At 36.1% G+C, this 20820-nt stretch overlaps 1 protein-coding gene across 3 annotated transcripts in view; it reads right to left on the bottom strand.

The window, feature by feature from the left end:
- SPATA17 (spermatogenesis associated 17) overlaps window positions 1-20820 on the bottom strand; it is a 92862-nt gene that overhangs the window by 32391 nt on the left and 39651 nt on the right. For all 3 annotated transcript variants that reach the window (XM_075445896.1, XM_075445900.1, XM_075445894.1), the window contains 2 exons: window positions 5963-6127; window positions 622-773 (listed from right to left, as the gene is read on the bottom strand). In XM_075445896.1, the coding sequence (XP_075302011.1) occupies window positions 622-773; window positions 5963-6127 (317 nt within the window). The remainder of the gene's footprint in view (window positions 1-621; window positions 774-5962; window positions 6128-20820) is intronic.

Below are 20820 nucleotides of genomic sequence, written 5' to 3'. Positions count from 1 at the left end.
TTGGCAATAGCCTTAAATCTTTTGGGATGGATTATGTCTGTATTTGGGACTGTACAGAAAAGAAGTGGCCTGTCTGACACTATTACAGATGCTATGGCTTAGGAAACCAAACTGCTTCAAAGATGATTACAGTTTTTGCATCATGTTCTAACATGTGCAACATATGTTCCCTTCCCTTCCAAGTGAGCTTTGGTAGTCTACTGGGAGAGAAAGCAAGTCTCACTGGCACGCAACATCATGTTTTCCTTCCATACTCTGTAAGCTCCCTGAATATGAAGACTGAAACAGTATTTTTTCCTTGGCAAGGTGCACGTGGCAAAACAGAATTTGCATTTGTTTTCTTATTTCCCATTAAGCCCATCTGTTGCATCACATTAGTATTACTACAAGTTCTTCTATAGATTCATAGATATGGATGGCACGTCACACAATTACAAGATAGGGTCTCTGCCCTGAATGGTTTCTGATCTAAGGACACAGAATTTAGAAGTATGTACATAGAAAGTTTGCTAGTAAGCTGTCAGGTTTGACATTTCATTTTGTCAGGCATGAAAGGTTTCTGAAAGCAACAGAATAAAGAAAACATTCTCACAACAATATGAGAAAAACCAAAGAACTTACTCATTGTCATGTATACGGTTTCTCCATTCCTCCCATTTCATTTCCTCTCTGGCCTTCTCTAGTAGTGAATTGATTGATGCTGCCACTTGCAAGGTTGGTTCCACAGGCTTGTAGCGCTGCTGCAATACTTCAGCAGTATCGCGGAAAGGCCCCTGAAAGATATAGGATAATGTGTTTTATTGTTGGGTTACAGTTCTTTTCTCTGCTTCTTTTATTCACGACACACTACTAATGAAAGAGGACACAGAATGTCTGGGAAGTGTAGTAAGACTTTTCTTCCAAAATAATTAAAGCAGTTCATTTTGACAGAGAGTTACAGATAACTCAAAGGTTGACAACATGCTCCAAAGCTCTAAAGAGAGAATGAGGAATGTGTACTCCAGATTTATTTAACTACTAACAAATATTTATTATTTTAAAACAATATGTTGTTAGAATTGACTAGGAAAATTTAATTTTTCCTTAGAAAAAAATATTGGTGAAATAAAATTTGGTACACAAGTTTTAACCCCTTCTAGATTCTGCTTAAGCAGAAAGCTTAAGTGTTTTCCTTTTCATAGGATAAATAATGTTTTACCTTAAAGCACATATTCTTTTTGGTTTAACTATAAAGCTACCTGTAAGGCAACTTAATACATGACTTCAGATACAATTCTTCTAATGCTATTCAAACTATTGGCTTCAATGATATAGGTGTATAGTCCATTTTTGAAAAGTCTAATTCTACATCGATTTCATTATTCTTAAAAAAAAAAGCTCATAATTCTTTCATGAGTCTCTCTCTATATACACATATATATCTTTTTTCCAGAGTATATTGTTTAATAACTAATCATATCAGCAGCTACCGCTTAACAACACAGATAAACAGCAGCAGGAAATCTCTTCCTGCACTGTCAAAATGACGTATCCAATGTCTTGCTTTCAGTACTAACCAGTAAGAACTTAACTGGAGTACAATTAGTGCCATATTATGCTCAGGACAGTTTAACAGCAACTCTGGATTTAGAAGTGTTGCTAATTAATTTTTATTTTATTTTCATCATTGTTGATCCTGCAATGAACTAGGGAAACCTTCTGAAACTATGAACAGACAAAGAATCCTAATCACAGCCTTTATTTTTAAAGATATCCTTCTTTAAATAGGTTATCACTAACAAGTCACAGCTGGAGTTACTGCAAGCACTGAGTGAAGACTGTGGGGCTAATAAAAAGAAATGATTCACGCCTCATTTATGTTCACTTATGTTTTACATTAATAGAAACCAATAATAGGAACCAGTTACCATAAAAGTCATGGACCGTAAATAACACAAATGGCAAATAAGTATCATCTAGTACTTTTCACAGCTGGACAGGAGGATTGCTATATTTGAAAGTAGTTAATGGATTTTTATTGGAACTTTACTTTTTAAAGGCACAGCACCAATATTTGGAGATATTTTAAAGGTCCTAGTAAGCAAGTGAACATAATATTTACACTTCTTGCCGATATTCTCTTGCTTCTACTTTCTAAGTCTGCATAAAAAAATGCGTTCATTTAAGATGACCACAACAGTTCTTTAAAAACAGAATGAAAAGTATTATTGCCTGTGAGAGAATAATAAATGCTAGAAAAAGGTCATTAAAACTTGTAAGGAATGTTCTAGTAATACATAATCTGATGATCAAGTTATAAAAAACATTTAAAATCTATAATAAATAATGAATACTCTCTATTGCAAGATGTTTGCATGAAGTGGACATACGGAGCAAAGAAGAAAGAAAGGCAATATTGTCAAATAACATCATGACAAATATGTTTGCTTTTAGAAAACAGTCTTTCAGAATATTTTATTTCTTCTTCATTGTAAAATACAATATGGCTCATATTCCATCAGGGTAAGGGCCAAATCAGATCTCCAAGCAAGCAGTTTTTTCCATCTTTAATTTCTAAGACCTTTTAACTCTTTCTCAACCCATAGTTCAAAGGAAATTAATAGAGTCCAACTACTAACGGAAGGGTGGAGGAAAGAGAGTAATTAAGCAAAGGTCTCTCAAACAAAGCTGTTTCATCAGTAATGAAAGTGTGGTATACATGTTAGAATACCAAGAAAATTCTAAACATTCCCTGCAGATTTTTCCCTTCCTCTGAATCATGTATTTGAAGACACTTACCTAGTAATAGGCACTTAAGGAAGATATCTGAGATTACAAGACCTCTAAAAAATCCATTTACCTATTTCTGTTTTACAAGATTAACTTTAAGATTTGTGGAATCTGTGGTTGAATGGTGCTTACAAATGTTTTCAAACTGGCAGTGCCTGCAAAAATTTCAGGCATCCTGCTTGAAAACAGAAATCTTCCCAGGGGGGTCAGGCTAGGAAAGGAAGGGAGGGAGTCAACCAACAGTTTTCACCCTGAAAGCAACTCACACAACTCTATGTCCTGTGTCAATCTCACTACCGACTAGTCTGCCAGATACAGGTTAGCAGATTGGCATTCTTACCATAAAATCAGAAACAAAAACTATGATCTACATGCCCCCATTCCAGAAGAGCTAACAGCGTGCAAAAAATCCCTTAAAAATGGCATTGTGCTTTCTGTTATTAATGCCTTTTAATGAACAGATGACAAATATTAGCATTATCTGTTTCCATCAAATTGTAATTCTAGTTAACTCAGTAAGAAAAATGATAGATCTAACTGATGTATAAGCATCATTAAAACTTTTCAGTTATATACACTATCTTACACACACAGAGCTTACCTATAAAATGCTAAATACCCATTTCCCTAAGAAAAAGCTGACAGCTAAATTTTGTTCTTTCAAACACATAAAATTGACATTCTCATATAAAATATTCAACCTTATGAGCAACACAAATTTTAGACACCTGGAAGAACAGTGAAGTAACAAGTCACTCACAGTGGGCCCGACAGATAATAGAAAAAGAAGCTTGGTGACAAAAAGTGTTACCACAGAGAACTAGGACAGAAGTATATCTAGTAATTAAATTCCTTACTGTCAAACCAGACAACTTTCAGGATGATGCGTTCCGATGGGTTTTCATTTCCAGCTGTTTCATCAGCTCAAACCAGTGTCCTTTTCTTAGACATACAACCCTAAATTGTCAAAGTGTTGTGCAGGGATTTAGCCGTGTGACTCCCATTAACATCAATAAGAGTCGCGCAGCTAAATCCACGTGCTGTGCTTTGAAAATTTACCCCACAGTGTACATCCCAGGGTGCTGAAAGGATTAAAGTATTATATAGTAAATTCCCTCTTTGAGGTCCAGAAAATAAACAGAACTCTTCTGGTTTGTTCTAAAAGGCTATCTGTGCACGACTGCTGTGCATGCCTCTGAACTTAGAAAGGTCTATAAAGGACTAGAAATCCAAACAGAAGCTTGTAAGATACTTTGTAAGTAGGAAAGTGTTTTTGCAAGAGAAACTTAACAGTGGAAAACCTCTGAGTTCCCTGTTTGTTTAAGAGCATGACTGCTATACCACATCCACTAGGCAAAATCTTCCCCTCTATCCTGAGATGGTGCATTCAGTCACATCCCGCTGAAGGACCATCCTAGCCCCTTCGGTCCCAGAAGGTAAAGTTATAATGTCATAACTTGACATTGTTAATGTTGTCTCAACTCCAAACTCCCTGATCACCCAGACTGTTTTTTGGCTCACACTTTGTCTCGATTCTAATGTGAGTCAATGAGTTCATTCAAGGAGGATGGTCAAGCAGTCAAGGTAGGGAGAACATAAGGAGGGGAAAGACAAAGGTGGAGAATTGCCCTGAAGTTGACCCTTAATGTTAAAAGCAGCGTGGATCTCTGTGTGGCCCACCTCTACTTCTCCAGAGGTATTCTGGCAGGCCTGCTTCTCCTCCTCATGCTCTAACCCACTTGCGTTTGCCTTCATGTCCCACCACCAATACAGACTCGTCCTGCTATGGACAAGTCCATCATGACATAAAGATGAGAAAAGCCTCTGCTGTATAGGCTAGCCAGTATGTCCATGGCTGTCCTCCCTGAAGAACCAGGTGGATGCAACCGATAAACCACAGGTAAATTGTGACAGATGGCATGTGTACACATTTTGAACCCAGCAGTAGTTCAAATTTCAGATCACCTCTGCCAAGGGCTGTAATAATATAGCGAAAATAACGATATTGATTCAGAGGAGTAAATTACCAATCAAGATATATTATACATTGCTTATTGCTCATTATTGTTGTTTAATTTCTGTAGCTAAATGATAGCTTCAGTGACAATTACTAAGAGGACTTATTCAGAAGCATTGTCTGTTTAAGCAAAATATGGAAGAGAAAATTTAAATACAGCACAGAGTACCAAAAAAAAAAGTGTAAGAGGTTCTGAAGACACTGTGGTCGTTCAAAGCCAAATTGGTGCTGCAAGTGTATGTGTGACATAAGTAGAAGGTTCAGTAGATTGGGCAAACAGAAAAAATTTTCAGAATAGTGGGAAAGACAGAATACTTCTGTCCCAAAAGTACCTGCATCAGGCATTTACTGGCAAAAGCTATGTGTCATTGTACTGTCATCAAGTAAGGAACATAAAGTCTCAAAAGTCTGTCTGCTGTGTATATTGGGCATATTCCCAGTAGGTTTTGACAATAGGTGGCAAAAGCTGTTTTGCCATCTTGTGGGACATTCACTCTGATGCATTATCTCAGAGATCTTCATCAACTAATAGAAGAGGGAAAAAAAGTTATCTGCAACATATGTTGTCATTAACTCAAACGGAAATTGAGACCGTGTCAGTTAAGAATGGGAGCTGGGCAATTTGGCTATGATACAGAACAAAATGTAGAATTTTTTTGTAATTAAAGCTGACACACAGCTAGTGGACACAAAACAGCAGGAACTATTCTATACTGAGAACATGTCTTTTGGCCTTCATACGGAAAACCATTGCAAAAATAAGAAAAAGTTATCAAAACTCGTTAATTTGTCATATTACCTTTCATTTCTCCTATATTTTATTGACTTGAAATTGGAAATTATGAATTCTACCTCTAATGAACCATAATATTGATATTCAGTTATGTCAGGTCTTCCCTTTGAAATATCGGAAATGATACTGTTTTCCCTAAAGAGCAAAAGTAAAGCCTAAAGAATCATCTTTCCCTGTTTTAATATACCACCCAGGTTTCTTTTTCTTTAAGACAAATCTGTTTCAAAAACTTTATATCCTGAATGCAAGCACTAGACAGATATACAAAAACCACGTCCACCAATGGGATTTTTGGAATCAATGATCCAACTCGAGATATTCTATGATAATCTATGATAAAAGATATGAACAAAAGTTGCCTCAGAGGCACTGAGAAATGCTACCTGAGGTTTCTGTCTGCCAATAGGTGGCAGAGCCTGTGGCATGGAGAAAGTCGGAGGCCTTGGACAAATTTGCTGCCGTCTGTGGCTCAGTGGCTTTGACTTCCTTAGCAGGAGTTCCATTGGATCTGGGGATTTTCTGAACGGTGAATTGTATACACCTGCAATCTGAGCAGAAAATGGAGTTATCTGACTTCAGCTAACTTAAAAGTCACTCTTGCATTTATTCTATAAATCAAACCAATTAGAAAAAACCTATATAATAAACAGTTCTACACAAAGCTTCTGACAGCTACTGATGTGGGATAGATGTATAGCTTAAATGAATCTCCAGGTATTGCATTACAGTTACAAAAGAGTAAGTAGGACAATGAAACGTATAATCTGGGTTTCAGCCCTTCAAATACGAGTAACTTTTATTATATTGAAGGAAGAGCTTCCTGTACCTCAAACCCATGTTTTCTTTTAGTCACATTCAATCATCCACCTTCCACAGAAGTAGTCAAAGAAACATGCCAGTTTCCCCTTCAAAATTAATTAAAAGTGTACAAATCTGCATCTAGTTTTAAAGACAAACTATTATGGTTGCTTTGAAATTTAAAGTTTGATTTAAATTCCGATATAAATTCCTACACAGAATAGGAAAAAAATATATTACCTACTATTTCTAAACACATACTTGAAATAAATAAATGCCTATGCAAGGGAACATAACTTTTGTCCCTTTATAGCTGACTCACAATGTGGACTAAGACAGTGGCCACTGCAGCATTTTTAAAAGTAAAACTGAGTGATGAGTTAAGGGGAAATACAACAAAATTTACTGAATACCAAAAGCCAGTAATTTCTTTTTTCCAACAAAATGTTCACATCAAATTCCTTTAGCTATTCAAATGTATTTAGTTTTAACAGTATAAAACTCATGAAAAACAAAAATTTAGAATAATAATTTCTGAACTATGAATTAAAATGTAAGATTTATTCTTCACTGAATTTGATATTTCATTTTTTTCAGGATATATCATTAATTGCATCACTAGTGTGCTCTAATATTAACAATTACTAATCTAAGCATACATTTCAAATTCTGAACTAGTCATCTACATCATTAATGATCTGTGAATATCTGGCAAGTCCAAATTATGTGGCAGACTGTTCCCAAATCATTCCTATAAATGTAGGGATTCTATCAATTGTATATAAACAGTCATCAAATAGGCATATGTGAATTTACTGAATTAATTATGAACTGTTAAACATGAGACTTCCTATATCATATTGCACACAGACACTAAATCTCCTATAGAACAGATGATACATGCTTAAAATATACCTAGCAAAATTTAATTTAAAGATACTGAGTTGCTTTAAGGATAATTCTATTTTCCACAACAGTATATGCAGAGTATTCTTAAGACTTTTAAAGTACATTTGCTCAGTTAAAATATATTGTCTTTTGTTTTTATCATAATTTCAATTGCTAACAAGTATTGAATAAAAATAGTACAAAAATAAATCAGTTTTGTGATGTGGGGAAAGGTGAGGAAGAGCAAATGTTAAAAATCTTGCATTTCTCCTTTGGAAGACTACTGAAGACCCACAAGATACCTAAGTAGAGCATCAGCCTCTTCATAAAGTATTAACCTCATGGGGCTGAGAGGATTGACACACCCCAATTAGCTCTAATGCATTTTTCATTAACATATCCTACTGGGAAGTTCCAATTTCTTGTCAAAACAGTTAAATAAGGCCCATATAAAACCTATTGTTTAATGGACAAAAAAAATCAGAGATGGTAGCTTATTCAAAATATTGTTGGGCTATTCAAAATTTTATGGGCTGTACTCTCCAACTCTGTAACTGTTCTGGCCCTAATGATAATTTGTTTTGGCCCTCTATTATATGTTCCCCTCAGTGCAAACACTATAAACTATTCCACTACACTATCCATCTAAATATGTAACGGGAAAGACGACATGATTAGAGATAAGTGGTAGAAACATATATATGCCAAACAATCACTGGCTGTTCCTTCAGTTCTTCAGCATGGCAAAGTAAAATGGCAGGGATCCATGCTTCAAATAGCAGGCAGACAGAATCACTGGAGTGAACATGAAATTGCAGGTCCATCTGTATGATTTGTAAAATTCAGCTGCATCTTAAAAGTTTGGTTCTACAAGTCTGGCTCTTATATACAAACATCTCCGAAAGCTGCAGATTCTCCTAACGCTATTACTATTTTTCTAGTATTTCATACATTGTCCTATTGCAATTTTCTTATCAGCCCAGTACATGTTTTCTTGCGAACACTCAGGGACTTGCAAGCGCTGGAAGTTCCATATGTTGTCTCGGGCTTTATTGCACTGTTCCACAACTATTGAATGCATTTACACTCTATACTTGTTACACAACTTCTCTCAAATATAAAACGCCACAGTCAAGGCCTTCCACACAAATTAGATTCCACTCTGGAGATATACAAACCAACTCTATGCCATCGTCATTATGGCTCTTCACCCATTAGTCCTACCATGGCCATCGGATCTGCCTACATTCTGATCAATGAATTTTTACCTTTGCTCTGTTGATTACAGTAAAGTAGAAAAGTGATTGCCTGTGACTTCCTTGTTTTCACATTTCAGCGAACTGCTCATTGTGTTGTTCCTTTATCTTTACACCCATTTCTACACCATCTACTTTCAGCTGTTGTATCCTGCCTGATGTGATGACTGTGTGTTCTAGCCATGCCATGTGTCTGCAGAGGTCCTCAGCTAGTGGGAGAGATGCTGCTTTCTCATGGTACATCTGTGAAACACGTATTTTATAGAAAAATACAATGTCACTGAAAATGTAAATGTTTTGCAGAAGAAAAACATCTCCATGTGCACCACTGAGAATCAGGATGATCTAGAATAAACTACTACAGCATAGTAATGACTCTCTGATGTTGTCAGGCATGGATTTGTTCATCAGTAGCAAATTCTGATCAGGGCTGCACCGGCCCAAAATTTCCACCCTTTTTTAAGCCTTTAAAAAAGAAAATTAAAAAAAAAAGATGAACAGCACATGGGGCAGGAAATTTTAACAACAACAAAAAAATACTTCAACCTACATAGCACGGATTTGTTTTTTGATTTTTCTTTCCCCAAAGTGGAAAAATACAACACCTTAAATAATTTAAACATTTTTCCTTTGAAAAACTACAGACAATAATAACTTTAAAGTAGTGTGCTGTGTGGGCTCTAAGAAAGGGCATAGTTTCTGTTAGTCATACTTAGAGCAAGTATACATGGCTCCATGAGTATAACAGTTTTCTGAAACTGTAATTTGCAAACTATATTGAGATACTATGTATATTCTACTTGACATTTCTTTGTTTAAATGTTTCGCAGTAGAAAAAACTATAGTTTATAAAGGGCTCAAACACTGTGAAATGCTGCTGAATATCTCAAGGTGCAAAATAGGATTGGCTTTTAGCACTTCTAATTACATGAAAATTAGCCATAATAGATGTGGTAATCCATTGATTCAGTGTCTCTTGAATTATTATTTCTGAAAAAGTGTCTTAACAAAAAGCCATCTTTTGTCATTCTTTTTTTACATTCAATCAGGTTAAACATACAGATTATGTGTGAACTATGAAAATGGACTTGGAGTTTTTGTGATGCCAGTTGGACACTTCAAAAGTTGTTGATGCTTCTACAGTTCAAACTCGTTGTAAGATCTGGGTCAAAATTGATTATGAAGTGCATTTTTAAATAGTAATTTCTCAAGCAATCCTTTTTAATTACTTAGCATTTTAATTATATATGTTCAAATATTCAAACAGACAGATAGCAGAGCAGTCAGCAGAGTTAGTATCTAGATAGACAAAATTAGTTCTAATTTACTCTAAATTCCCCAAGGTTTGTGGCAAGGCTTTAGGCCTAGATTTAAAATTGGCAAAGTTTGGCAGGAGAGAAAAGGGTATGAGTTTGAATCTACTTTCCGGTTCAGAACAATCTCTGGCAAAATTGCTTCCATTCATTTTTAAATATTGCTGCAAATCAGAGTCTTCTTTTAGTAATTTCTTGCTGTGTGCTGATGGATGCTCTGTTCACTCTGTCCTCTGCAGGGAGCTGGCTGTCTGCAGAAATCTAAGAATCTGTAGGATCAAAGCCTTTGGTACTTAATAAATTCGCATATCTTCTTGACACCAGTACAATGTGTTAAAAGCTATCTATCTTGAACTATTACCCCATACTCTGGTTCCAGTATTTTCCCCACCTTTGTCCATAAGAAAATATGTTACCCTCCAAAATATTATGATAGGTTACAAAAAGTACCTCTTGTTTGGAAGGAGAATGACATATTTTTCTGTACCGGTGTTCTTCACAACTAAGGGCCTCTGCTGAAGCCAGCTTCCTGGGACTTCATTTCCAGAAACAATTTTCTGAAGTGACAAACACTTGGGGAAATCTGCGCTAACTGTTAAAAAACCTACAACCGAGTTATTTGCAGTACTGTCATGCTAACTTCCACCTCAATAAAACCAAAGAAATCTCAGGAGGAGACTCTGCTAATAGCTTCTTACTGACCTCCTTGCATCAGGCCCTTCTGGTGAATGGTGGCCCAGTGGTGAATATGGCAAATGAGGTGTGAAAGCACAGATTTTTTTTTTAAGACTATGGTTCTAACTCGTCAGGAAAAATAAAAAAAAGAGAGAGAAATGAGTTATACAATAGATATATTTTTCCCCTAGAATTCTCTGCTTCAGACCTTCCATCATGGAAACCCAAGCATGACCTGGAATATTAATTGTGTCAGGTCAAGCATACTGGCAAATGTACCATTTGTTACCCAGTCATCCTTAGCATTACATTAATATTTTGAATCCTTTTGCATTTCTAACACTCTATCATTTAGTTTCCTCCCAATCGTTGTCTTATCTTTATAATTAATGGTGGCATATAAAGAAAGAAAAAAAATCACAAAAACCAAATATTAATTTAATGAACATTAGCAAATAAAAGATTTGTTGGTTTTTTTTCACAGTCTGTATCGCTTCCTCCTCTAATCCTATGTGTAGTCTATGCTGTAGAATATTCATTTTTTGTCTTTTCCTGTTTATCATTTCTATACGGAGAGAAAGACTTCATGTTTTTTTCCAGAATACAACAAAGAAATTACTAAGGAGCTTCCCTTGAAAGCTACACTATGAAGGAAAGGAGCAGCAAAAGAAATAGAAAGAAAGAAGGAAGAAAGGAAAGAAAAAGGTGCAGGTAGAAAGGGAAAGACAAGGCTGTGTTAATTATGCTGGACAGTTCCTCAGAAAAGATCAGTGATCCCAAGTGGTATAATAAAAGGTGAAAAGTTTTAGATTCTGCAGTTTTTACTTATGGATGAATTATTTCTTATTCTTCTTTTTTATTTCTTGACTGAGATTTGAAAGTCTATATACAAAATTCCAAACAGAATATGCCCTAATAGATACAGTGCAACTACTGCGTTGCAAATAATTACACACATGCAAAATGAAAAATCGATGAAGTTGAGCTGAAGATAAAACGTAAGCATTAAGTCAATAGAAAGTGTATCCTCACATCTTTAAAACATTTTTACTGTAATTTAACTAAACAATAATAAAGGTATGCTCTATTTTAATTACTTTTCCATATCAACTCTGGAAGTCTGAAATAATCAACATATATGATGAATATAAATGTTTCATTTGGCAGTCATTTAATCTTGAAAAATATAGCTTTGAGGGAGGAAGCCTTTAAGTGATTGTCACAATAATAACCTAAATAAAGTCCTACTTTCTCACTCTGGTCTTCTAATAAGGAGTTAAATAAGAAGGAAAAGACTTCAACAAGACAGGGGCATAACTTGAAAATCCTTTTTTGCTCCATTGTAATTTGTAAAAAAACTAAGCAAGCTGAGAGGAGCGGTAAGAGATCTTTAAAAGCCATAAAAGTAAAAGCATGAAGGAGAGCTGTGAATGAAATATTTGCTAGAGATGGGATTGCTGAATCAACACTGACCAGTGCACTTCATCATAATTATCAGGACATACTACTGCCAGGGGATTTATAAAAATCCCACTCAGCAAATAATTGCCCTGCTGTTAGGAGATAGTCGGAGTGTTAACACACTGTCACAGTCCAGCGTTTAGTAAGATATTCAACATTCAATTACTCTTGCTGAGAACTAAAAGGAAACATGATCATTTCTCAGCTACTGCAGTTATGCTTCCACATGAATTCCAGTGAACAATCTTGTTAATCCCTAGATATAGTTTCTCTAGGAGGTAAAAGAAATACCTTAAAACATTAATGATTCACAGGGAAAAAACATGTTTAAATGATGCTGCAACCATGTCTTTAAAAGAAAAGGAATTCAAACTTCTAAATACCTAGTTTATTACAAGTTGCCAGAATATTCCATATGTAGTAAAAATAAAAGGATAACATCTTTAATATGTAATTTATTGAGGAAAGAGCCATGTAGAAAAATTCTGTAAATATTGTTCCAGCAACAAGTATAATAAAACTATGTCCATGAACTCAAATTTGAAACATCAAAATATTTAAGGCACATTACAATGTATTTTACTAGGAATAATCTGTGATTTTTTAACTGGTATGAAAGCACTTTTACATTAAAAATAAAGAAATATAATGTAAATTTTATCCAGATACTGGAAAAATACTATCGTGTAGTTCAACATTCCAATTTGAGACAAAATATCCTTTCCATGGCTGACAATAGGAAAAATGTCACCCAGCTTTATAAATGTAGGTTCAGTTCTCACTGAGCTAATGCTACTCCTTAGGCCTGATCCTGTAATCCTTATAAAAACATACTCTCAGAATTTCATCTAATAAGAACTGGAGGACCTAGCCTGTTACTGTACCTAAGGTATTTTAGCTTTGTTTGAGATACTGCTTTCATTGAAAGACTGAAGAATTAATAAATGAGTGATGAGTAGCGCATATTCTTTCAAGTGGGATTAATTACCTGTCTTCTGCTTAATATATATTCTGTTTAAACAGAGTAATAGAAGCATTAATTATTGTTATTCTGCCTTCAGATTGTAAAGCTTGGTTCAGCCCTTTTTATCTGTGAGATGTTTGCTTGACATCAAAATAATAGTGTAATCATGTTTTAAATGCACATTTAGAAGTAAACCAGGCTGCAACTTTATGGACTATACAATGAAGTGTTAAGGAAACATTCAAGTCTGGCATCCTGGCCACAGACCGCAAAATCAACCTCTAAACCTGCATAGGCACGAAGTTCAACTGCAGGAAACAAAGCTGTAATTGAGTCTCCAAACAGGTACCAACTCCTTGGGTATTTAGGCAATAAGACAAAACAGAAATAAACTCCTGGTTTAACACATGTATCATTGTGGTACAATATGCAAAACATAGCAGCCCAGTAAATGCAGAGGCATCCCAAAACCGTATCCACCTTTCACTGATTCACTGAGGCTTACTCTGTCAAATCTAATTCTTACAAAGGCTCTTGATGACTTGACTAGATCAGGGATAATAACTTGAATGAGTGAGTGATGGCATGGGAAACAATACTCTTACGATGAAGACACAAAACAGAGACAAAGAACTCTAAGTTCTCTTATTGACTTCTCATTTGACTTCTAACTGATTTTAAAACAAGCAGAAAAATACATTTTAACCTGCTTAACGACTTTGATTTAAAAATAGGCATGTGAAATTCCATTACTGTTATCACTTTTTCTTTAAGGAGTGCTGGGGTGAGTATGAGATCATGTAAGACTTCTAAGAATTTCTGAAAACCAACCTGTTTCTACAACTACCCTGTATAAATGGGAATTAAAGAGCTTAGTCTGAAGAATAATCTCTGATGGTGATTTTATTCTTCAGTGTCTCAGTAACTGCATGTGAACACACAGAAAGTATTTCCTTACTTCACAGGGTTATTTTGAGACTGGTATTATTTATGTTTGTGAGAAGTTTTCAGAGCCTTAAAACATTTATTTAAATGTGTGATATTATTTACATCTTTAAAATTAAAAATCCTATTTTAATTTATAATTTAAAAACTACCGTCACTGTCATAAAAGAAAAGATTAGCTTTGTAAGAAAAAATCAGCTCAAAATTCACTTCTTTTCTCACTGGATTGAGAAAGTTCCTTGTAAATATACCATTTAGTATATTTGAGTTTGTAACACCAGAAGCTACCTACAACAATATATCAGAAGACAGAAGCAGCTCTTCTCAACAGATAGAGATGGAAATCATACCGAAATTTCCTTTGTTAATGAAATGATTTTTAAATAAAGAATTATTTCACTTCTCCAAAAATACATATATGTAACTAAACAACGTAACATTTAATTTCTTTTCATTATTTCTTATGTCTGTTGCATTGTGCTTACATGTGAATCTTCCCTCTTAGAGTTATCTTCTGACAGATTTATTAAACAATTTGCTGTAGTAAACCTACAGGATTAGACAATGACTAAAAACTCGAAAAGCAGCAGTATGTTTAACAAAGAAGTCTTCAGTGAGACCATTAAACAATGAGGTGAAGGTTTAATGAATGGTTATAGTGTTGCATACAGGAAAGAACAAAGAAGAGGGAAAAGAGCCGTGTTAGTCAGATTAGTAAAGGTAGTCAGAAATGAGTAGAAGAGAGGGATGTAATAGGAAAAAATGAAAAGATGCAAAGAAAACATGCAAAATACAGATGGGGAAGATACACAGTTTTCATCATGTCTGCTGCAGGACAGACACAATTCCCATAATAACATATATGTTAGCTACTAAACAGAAGCATTGACTATTGAATAAACTGCAAGTTAATGAAAGAACTTCACCATTCTACTATTCACTTGCCTAACAGCTGAAAAACAAAAGAATTGGTGTGTACATCACTCATCTTGAAGTCTCATTAAAGCAAGGATACCATCAGTGCCACTTCTTAATCAACAGGAAGGTTTGCTGTTGAGAAATGTACGGCATTTTATCTTCATGACTTCTCCCATGCCATTTCTAACCTCCCTCGTCTTATGCACTTATCTCTTATTTAACACTTCTTCTGATGTAATAGTTTCAAAAATTACCTGAGTAAGACCATACATCACATCAAGCTTGTATAAACACAGATGGACTGCTACACATGAACTAAATTTATCCCAGTAATAATTTCAGGAATATTAGTGGAGTGCAAATGCAGCATCACTCTGTGCAAGTGTGTGTGAATGTGGCTCTGTGTGTGAGCTATTTTGTTGATATTTGTGCTACATTGTAATTTCCTTGCAATATAGATTCTTTCTTAAATGTGTGTGCCACATCATACACAAAGCCAACATTCAATACATAACTCACTCTTATCAGTTATCTGACCTGCAGCAATCCAACCCTTTTGCCACCCCAGTTGACAGTAATACCCAAAATGTGGTCATGTTTTTCTAAGATCTCAGCATGTATACTTTTGATAGATCACACAGCTTGTCCTTTAAACTCTGCCATTAATCCTACCCACAGGAGTTGAGCAAGAAATTTGTTGTCGAGAAAACCACCACACAAATAGAGATTATGCAATTCAGATGCTGAAAAAGACAGTTTAAGTACAGGGACCTTCTAGCTAGTGGATTTTTAAATGTCTAATGCTAGATTGCAGAGAGGCTAAATGCTGTAATACATGGTAGACACAGAGATGCCACTATGCTGTAATAACATATGCTTAGTATGAGTGACATAGCTAGTAACAAGGTGTTTAGCAGAAGCTGTGAGAAACATTGTCATGTCTACATGGATATCCCTTTAAACAACTGAGCTTGCATAGGACCAATCACAAAACTCAAACTTTACATCCTATTGTGTGTTCAGCTCTTTCTTGTTCTCATTTCTTTGCACAGTTACCCAGCTACCAAACAAACTGAGATGACTTTGTAATAAGCTGCCTTTAGGAAAAACAGAGTTTGCAATACTGTCACAGAACATGCTTAAAATTATTAAATTTGTTCTGGTTTTACGTTCATTCACTCACTACCTTTAAAAAACAGGATGTGACTATCATGGTTTCAGGAAAGTGTGGCAAAGCGAGAAATTATTGATTTCTGTTGGAAGCACTTTCACTTACCACTTGTGCTAGAATACGACTTGTGAGAAGAGTGAATGAGAAGGAAGTACTTTCCACTGGCACTGGGGAGAAATACATCTGAAATAGTGCATAGCCATCTGTTTCTCAGAAGAGATGATGGTGTCAGCAGGTAGCACTTTCCTGTCCTCTTCCCATTGCTCCCTAACCTACGGAGTTACCCTTCTCTGGGCATGAAGATCACCCCGCTTGCCATCTTAGTTCTCGCTTTGATTGTACTCTCCCTCTCCAGGAAGACAACCACCCCTTCTTAAAAAAAAGCAAGGCTGATTAAAAGGATATAAGCAAACCCGGAAAATCTATGGAAGTTGTAAACTTTGTCACTAAACGGTTTTGGCAGGGTATGCACCGGATAGATTCTGGAGGTATATATTGCCTTCTTTTTACATCACCATGATACTGTCTGGAGTAGCAGAATGACAGTCCTGAATGTTCCCAGGACGAGTAACTCCAAAGGCAAGAGCTGGACTCAAATTCTAAGAGAACTAAAGATTTTTGAGTGTGTGTGCAAATCACTTAAAGGTCATTTCTGGAATTCAGACCTAGTGGAACTAACCTTCTAGACATAAACATTTTCCTTTGTTCAGGTACAATGTCTTCCAGAATCACAAACAGCTCAGTTGCTGGCTGTTTTCAGTTTACCTTACTTTGTCCTTCCTTTTGACAGAAACATTAAGCCACATTAACCGAGATTCCTTTCAAGGGAACTGAGGTTGTGTGTATAGGGCCCCGCGAGGCACAAGAGCTGAAGGATTTTCCTGTGGTGAATACCTGCGAACAGACCAATACATCTGGCTTCCAATGTGGAAGAACACGGAGAAGGCCTGCTGATCAAACATAATTGTCACAAGTACTGTAAGAAGGATTTAATGTAGATTCTGAATCCTTCGGAAATAATATTCTATAAAAACAGAACACTGTAGCATGAAGTGCTTTATATATTAATGCTATTTAAATGTAGCTGCAAGCCTGCCTCAGAGCTAGGAAAGCTCACTCTCTCCTCTTTAATTTAAATGGGATTTTTTATGGTACGAGCTTTGGAAAGTACTCAGAAATATCTGACTTCTTGGCAGAGAAGTGATGAGTGGATATTAAACACCCATGGATAGGTGGGGATGTTCAGTGATTGGGGCACCTACGTTAAAAAGAAATTAACCATTTTAGTTCATCTTCAGGAAGTATTAGTACGTATAATGAATGATAATTTCATCCCCTGAATGTTTTAGAGACAGGATAATAAAATTACAACAGTAAAGAGGGAGGAAATAAAATGTAAAAGGTAAGAGCTAATTCATTCTTCATGCTAGCTCAGTCCTTGGCCTTTCCTGAACAGGCACTGCCAATAGTAACAAATTATGTGTAATCATTTTGTGATGTGGACTGTTCACTCGGGACTAAGCTCAAATGACCAAACTTGCAGCCTTGTCTCTTAAACTGTGGATCTGAAGATCAAAGGGCAGAGCTTTACCCACTGAGTCCTCACCTTTATAGGAATAAAACTGCCAGGTGTCCAGAGACAGAGTGGGTGTCAAACAGTGTCATATTAGACCAATTGTTTTTTGAGTTCTTACAGGACAGCACATTAGGTTAGAAGCATATTAATCAGTTGTGTCTTTTGAATATTCATTAGCCTGCTCCAGGAAGGATTTTGTGACTTTTTTTTCTTCCTCACTTAGAACATATACACCTGATAAAAGTGCAGTAACTTCAATAGAATTAACTCCTGATTTCCAGTAGTGTAAAAAGGGGACACACACTGCCAGTGTAATGTTTATGAATTGCCACATCTGTTGACAGGAAAAATGTAATAAAAAAACTCCTTAGCACTGAATAGAATTTGAATTTAAAATATTTAACTCTATGAACTGACAAACATGAAATAATAATTGATACAATTGATAAAAGTGATAAAATTGTGAGTTCTACAATAATTACAGAAAATCAAAATGAAACTGGTTTGAAAAACAAAAGCTGCAAAGTAACCTTGGGGCATGTTTTTGTTACCTTTATACACAAAAGCCCTAATCCAGAGTCCACAAAAGGTCACTAAATGACTACCATTATCCTAAAGTGGAATTGCTTATGGAGTATCGGTGTTACACAGAGAGTAAGAATGGAAAAACTTGGTTCTCATTACTGAAATTAGAACTTTTCACTCTTACTCCCTTGATGCTAACATTTCCTTCCTCCTCACAGAACATCATGCTTACACTGATTTTTTAAAAATTGCTTTCCATAGTGCTAAATTATGAAAGAGTTATTGTCTCATATGTTTACATCTCCCTGGAAAGGGCTATCTCAGTGAAGACTAGTTCCATTAAAAATACTTCCTTATTTTATAGCACCACCTACTATATCCCTACAAGTAATCCTTTCCAATGTGTTAGTTCAATGGGAATAAATACGGGCAAATATCAGCCACATGTCTAAACACATTAGCCTTGACTCAACAGAGAGAGACAGCGACACACTTGAGCAGGCACTGAAAACTGAAGGAACTACTGCAATCCAAAAAGATAACTCATGTCTTGTTACCGGCAGTTACTAAAAGAAATGTCATAGATTTTGTAACTTTTACATAAAAAAGGACCTATTATTATACATGGACTTTGTTCTTCTCTCGCAGCTCAAAATTACCTAGGAGCTTATGTTCGCAAACTGCCAAAGGATATTAGAAGAAATTCCCACCCTACTAAAGAGGGATGGAAAGTGTCAGACTTCATTGTTGTTTGGAGTGGAAGAGGCAACCTGCACACCCTCACCAAACTGTGGAGAAAGAATAAGGCACTTTACAGTTGCATATTCTCCTGTGGTGGAACACCAGAGACAGTATATGCTGTGAAATGAGCATGCAGCAAAATAATACTGCAAGGAGAATGAGTGAACTGGGTGTTCCACAAAGCACAACTGGAGAGCTAGTGGTGAGGGCCAAGATCTCTTATTGCACTCTCTGTTTATGTTATTCCTTGTCTGAGTACTGAGAGGCAGAAATTGGAGGAATACAGAGGCAAAAAGTGAATGCTGTAATAATCCAAAAATGGAAAGCTCTTCAGCAAAAATCTACAAGTCCTTCAACTATTGATTGCTGGAAACTGGGAGAGTATTATTGGCATGTCATTATATGGCTCCATTGCCCCATTTTATTCCTCTTCCCTAGGCACGTGCTGTGGGCCACTGTCAAAGACAGGATGCTGAGCCAGTGGAGCCTTCAGTCAGATCTTCTAACTGATCAGGGACCAACAGAAAGAAGATTCTGTATGAAAATCAAGAGTAGGCATGCACACACAACTGCATGACTAATTTTTCTCAAGGTCTCAATAGCTGAAGCATTCAGATAGAACAGAAAATGCTGCAGAACAGAGGACCAACATTAGCTCATCTAATCTTGGCATGATTTATCGCACAGCAGGAAGTCCAGGTTTGGAAATGAAGCTGCGACTGAGTCCACCAGCAGAGCAATGATAAGTCTAAGTGATGCGTTTATAACACCACATTTGCAATAATGTCAAAATACATTCTGTAATTGCGTGACAAAGCTCTCAAGCTTTCGTAGACATTACATCACAAAGAACTCTGGCCTTCTGGACTAGTTGTTGTACATTCACTTTCTCTGACAAAAGTTGAATGTGGTTTATCTGTTTAGAAACAGAAGAAAGTTGGAGAAAAGAGAATTAAAATTCTCTTTTACTTCACTCTGTACCATTTGCTATACAGGAAAAAACTACTGAGCAAAGGGAAAAGATCTGTTGCTCTGCTGATTCTCCAATCCTTTTCTCAGTGACAGGAGAAACTGTAATAGCAAAAGGCTTTTTCAGCTGTGGCACTCTGAAGACTGTTTCCATAGGAATCTTCTCCTCATCTCAGTGATTTTACAAGACACACACCACTCTGCTCCATCCACCACTTCTGCTCTGGCTCCTTTCAGTTAGCACTGCCTTCTGCTCCCCATCACACTGTGGACTTTGCAGATCCTCCACCTGGGCTGCTGCAGCAGTGCTGGCAGCAGCTGACACGCTCCTGCCCACAGACTCACCTCCGCATTGCTGCTTGCTCTGTCAGCAGATGCTTCAACAATACAGGTCTGCATTCTAGCTTGATACTGGATCTTTGGATTTAGTCTCTTATATATCTAATTCTAATCATCACTGTAAGACAAAATCAACTGCAAAATTTCTTGGGAGGTTGGAAATATCAGTGACAGGAATCATGCAAGCACATGTTCCAACAAATGTGGGCTCTTCATGCCCACTGCTACAAAGTGCCATCAATGTATTCAGCGATTCTATCTTTCATTTACTTTCAAGGCCATTTGTCAGCACTTTGCAAAGGATGGCCCTTACTACAAATGTCAGCCTTGCCAATATGACAAAGAGCAGAAATAAGAACCTATTCAATTCCAGTGAATTTTGTTAATACAGAAAGGGGAACTACTGGGATATAGAAGGATAAACTATACAGGTAAACATGCCTATAATAAAAAATCACATTTAATAAGTAGTTCATTTATTAATGACAACTAAAAAAAAAGGATCATTACCACTGTAGAGGAAATAGCATACTGTGATTATGCACTAATAAGACAAACTTAGTTATTCTAAGTTTCGTGTCTCAATAAAAAATTACAACGCAGTTTATGATAGAAACAATAAAAACAATGAAAAAACCCATATGCACTGTTATTCCTATTGTGTTACTAATAGGAAATGACAAGAAATACTCTTAATAAAGG

The sequence above is a fragment of the Opisthocomus hoazin genome, chromosome 2 (assembly GCF_030867145.1).
Source record: "Opisthocomus hoazin isolate bOpiHoa1 chromosome 2, bOpiHoa1.hap1, whole genome shotgun sequence".
NCBI classification, from domain to species: domain Eukaryota; kingdom Metazoa; phylum Chordata; class Aves; order Opisthocomiformes; family Opisthocomidae; genus Opisthocomus; species Opisthocomus hoazin.
Note: the sequence above shows the minus strand (reverse complement) of the source record. Positions and strands in the feature narration are given on the sequence as shown.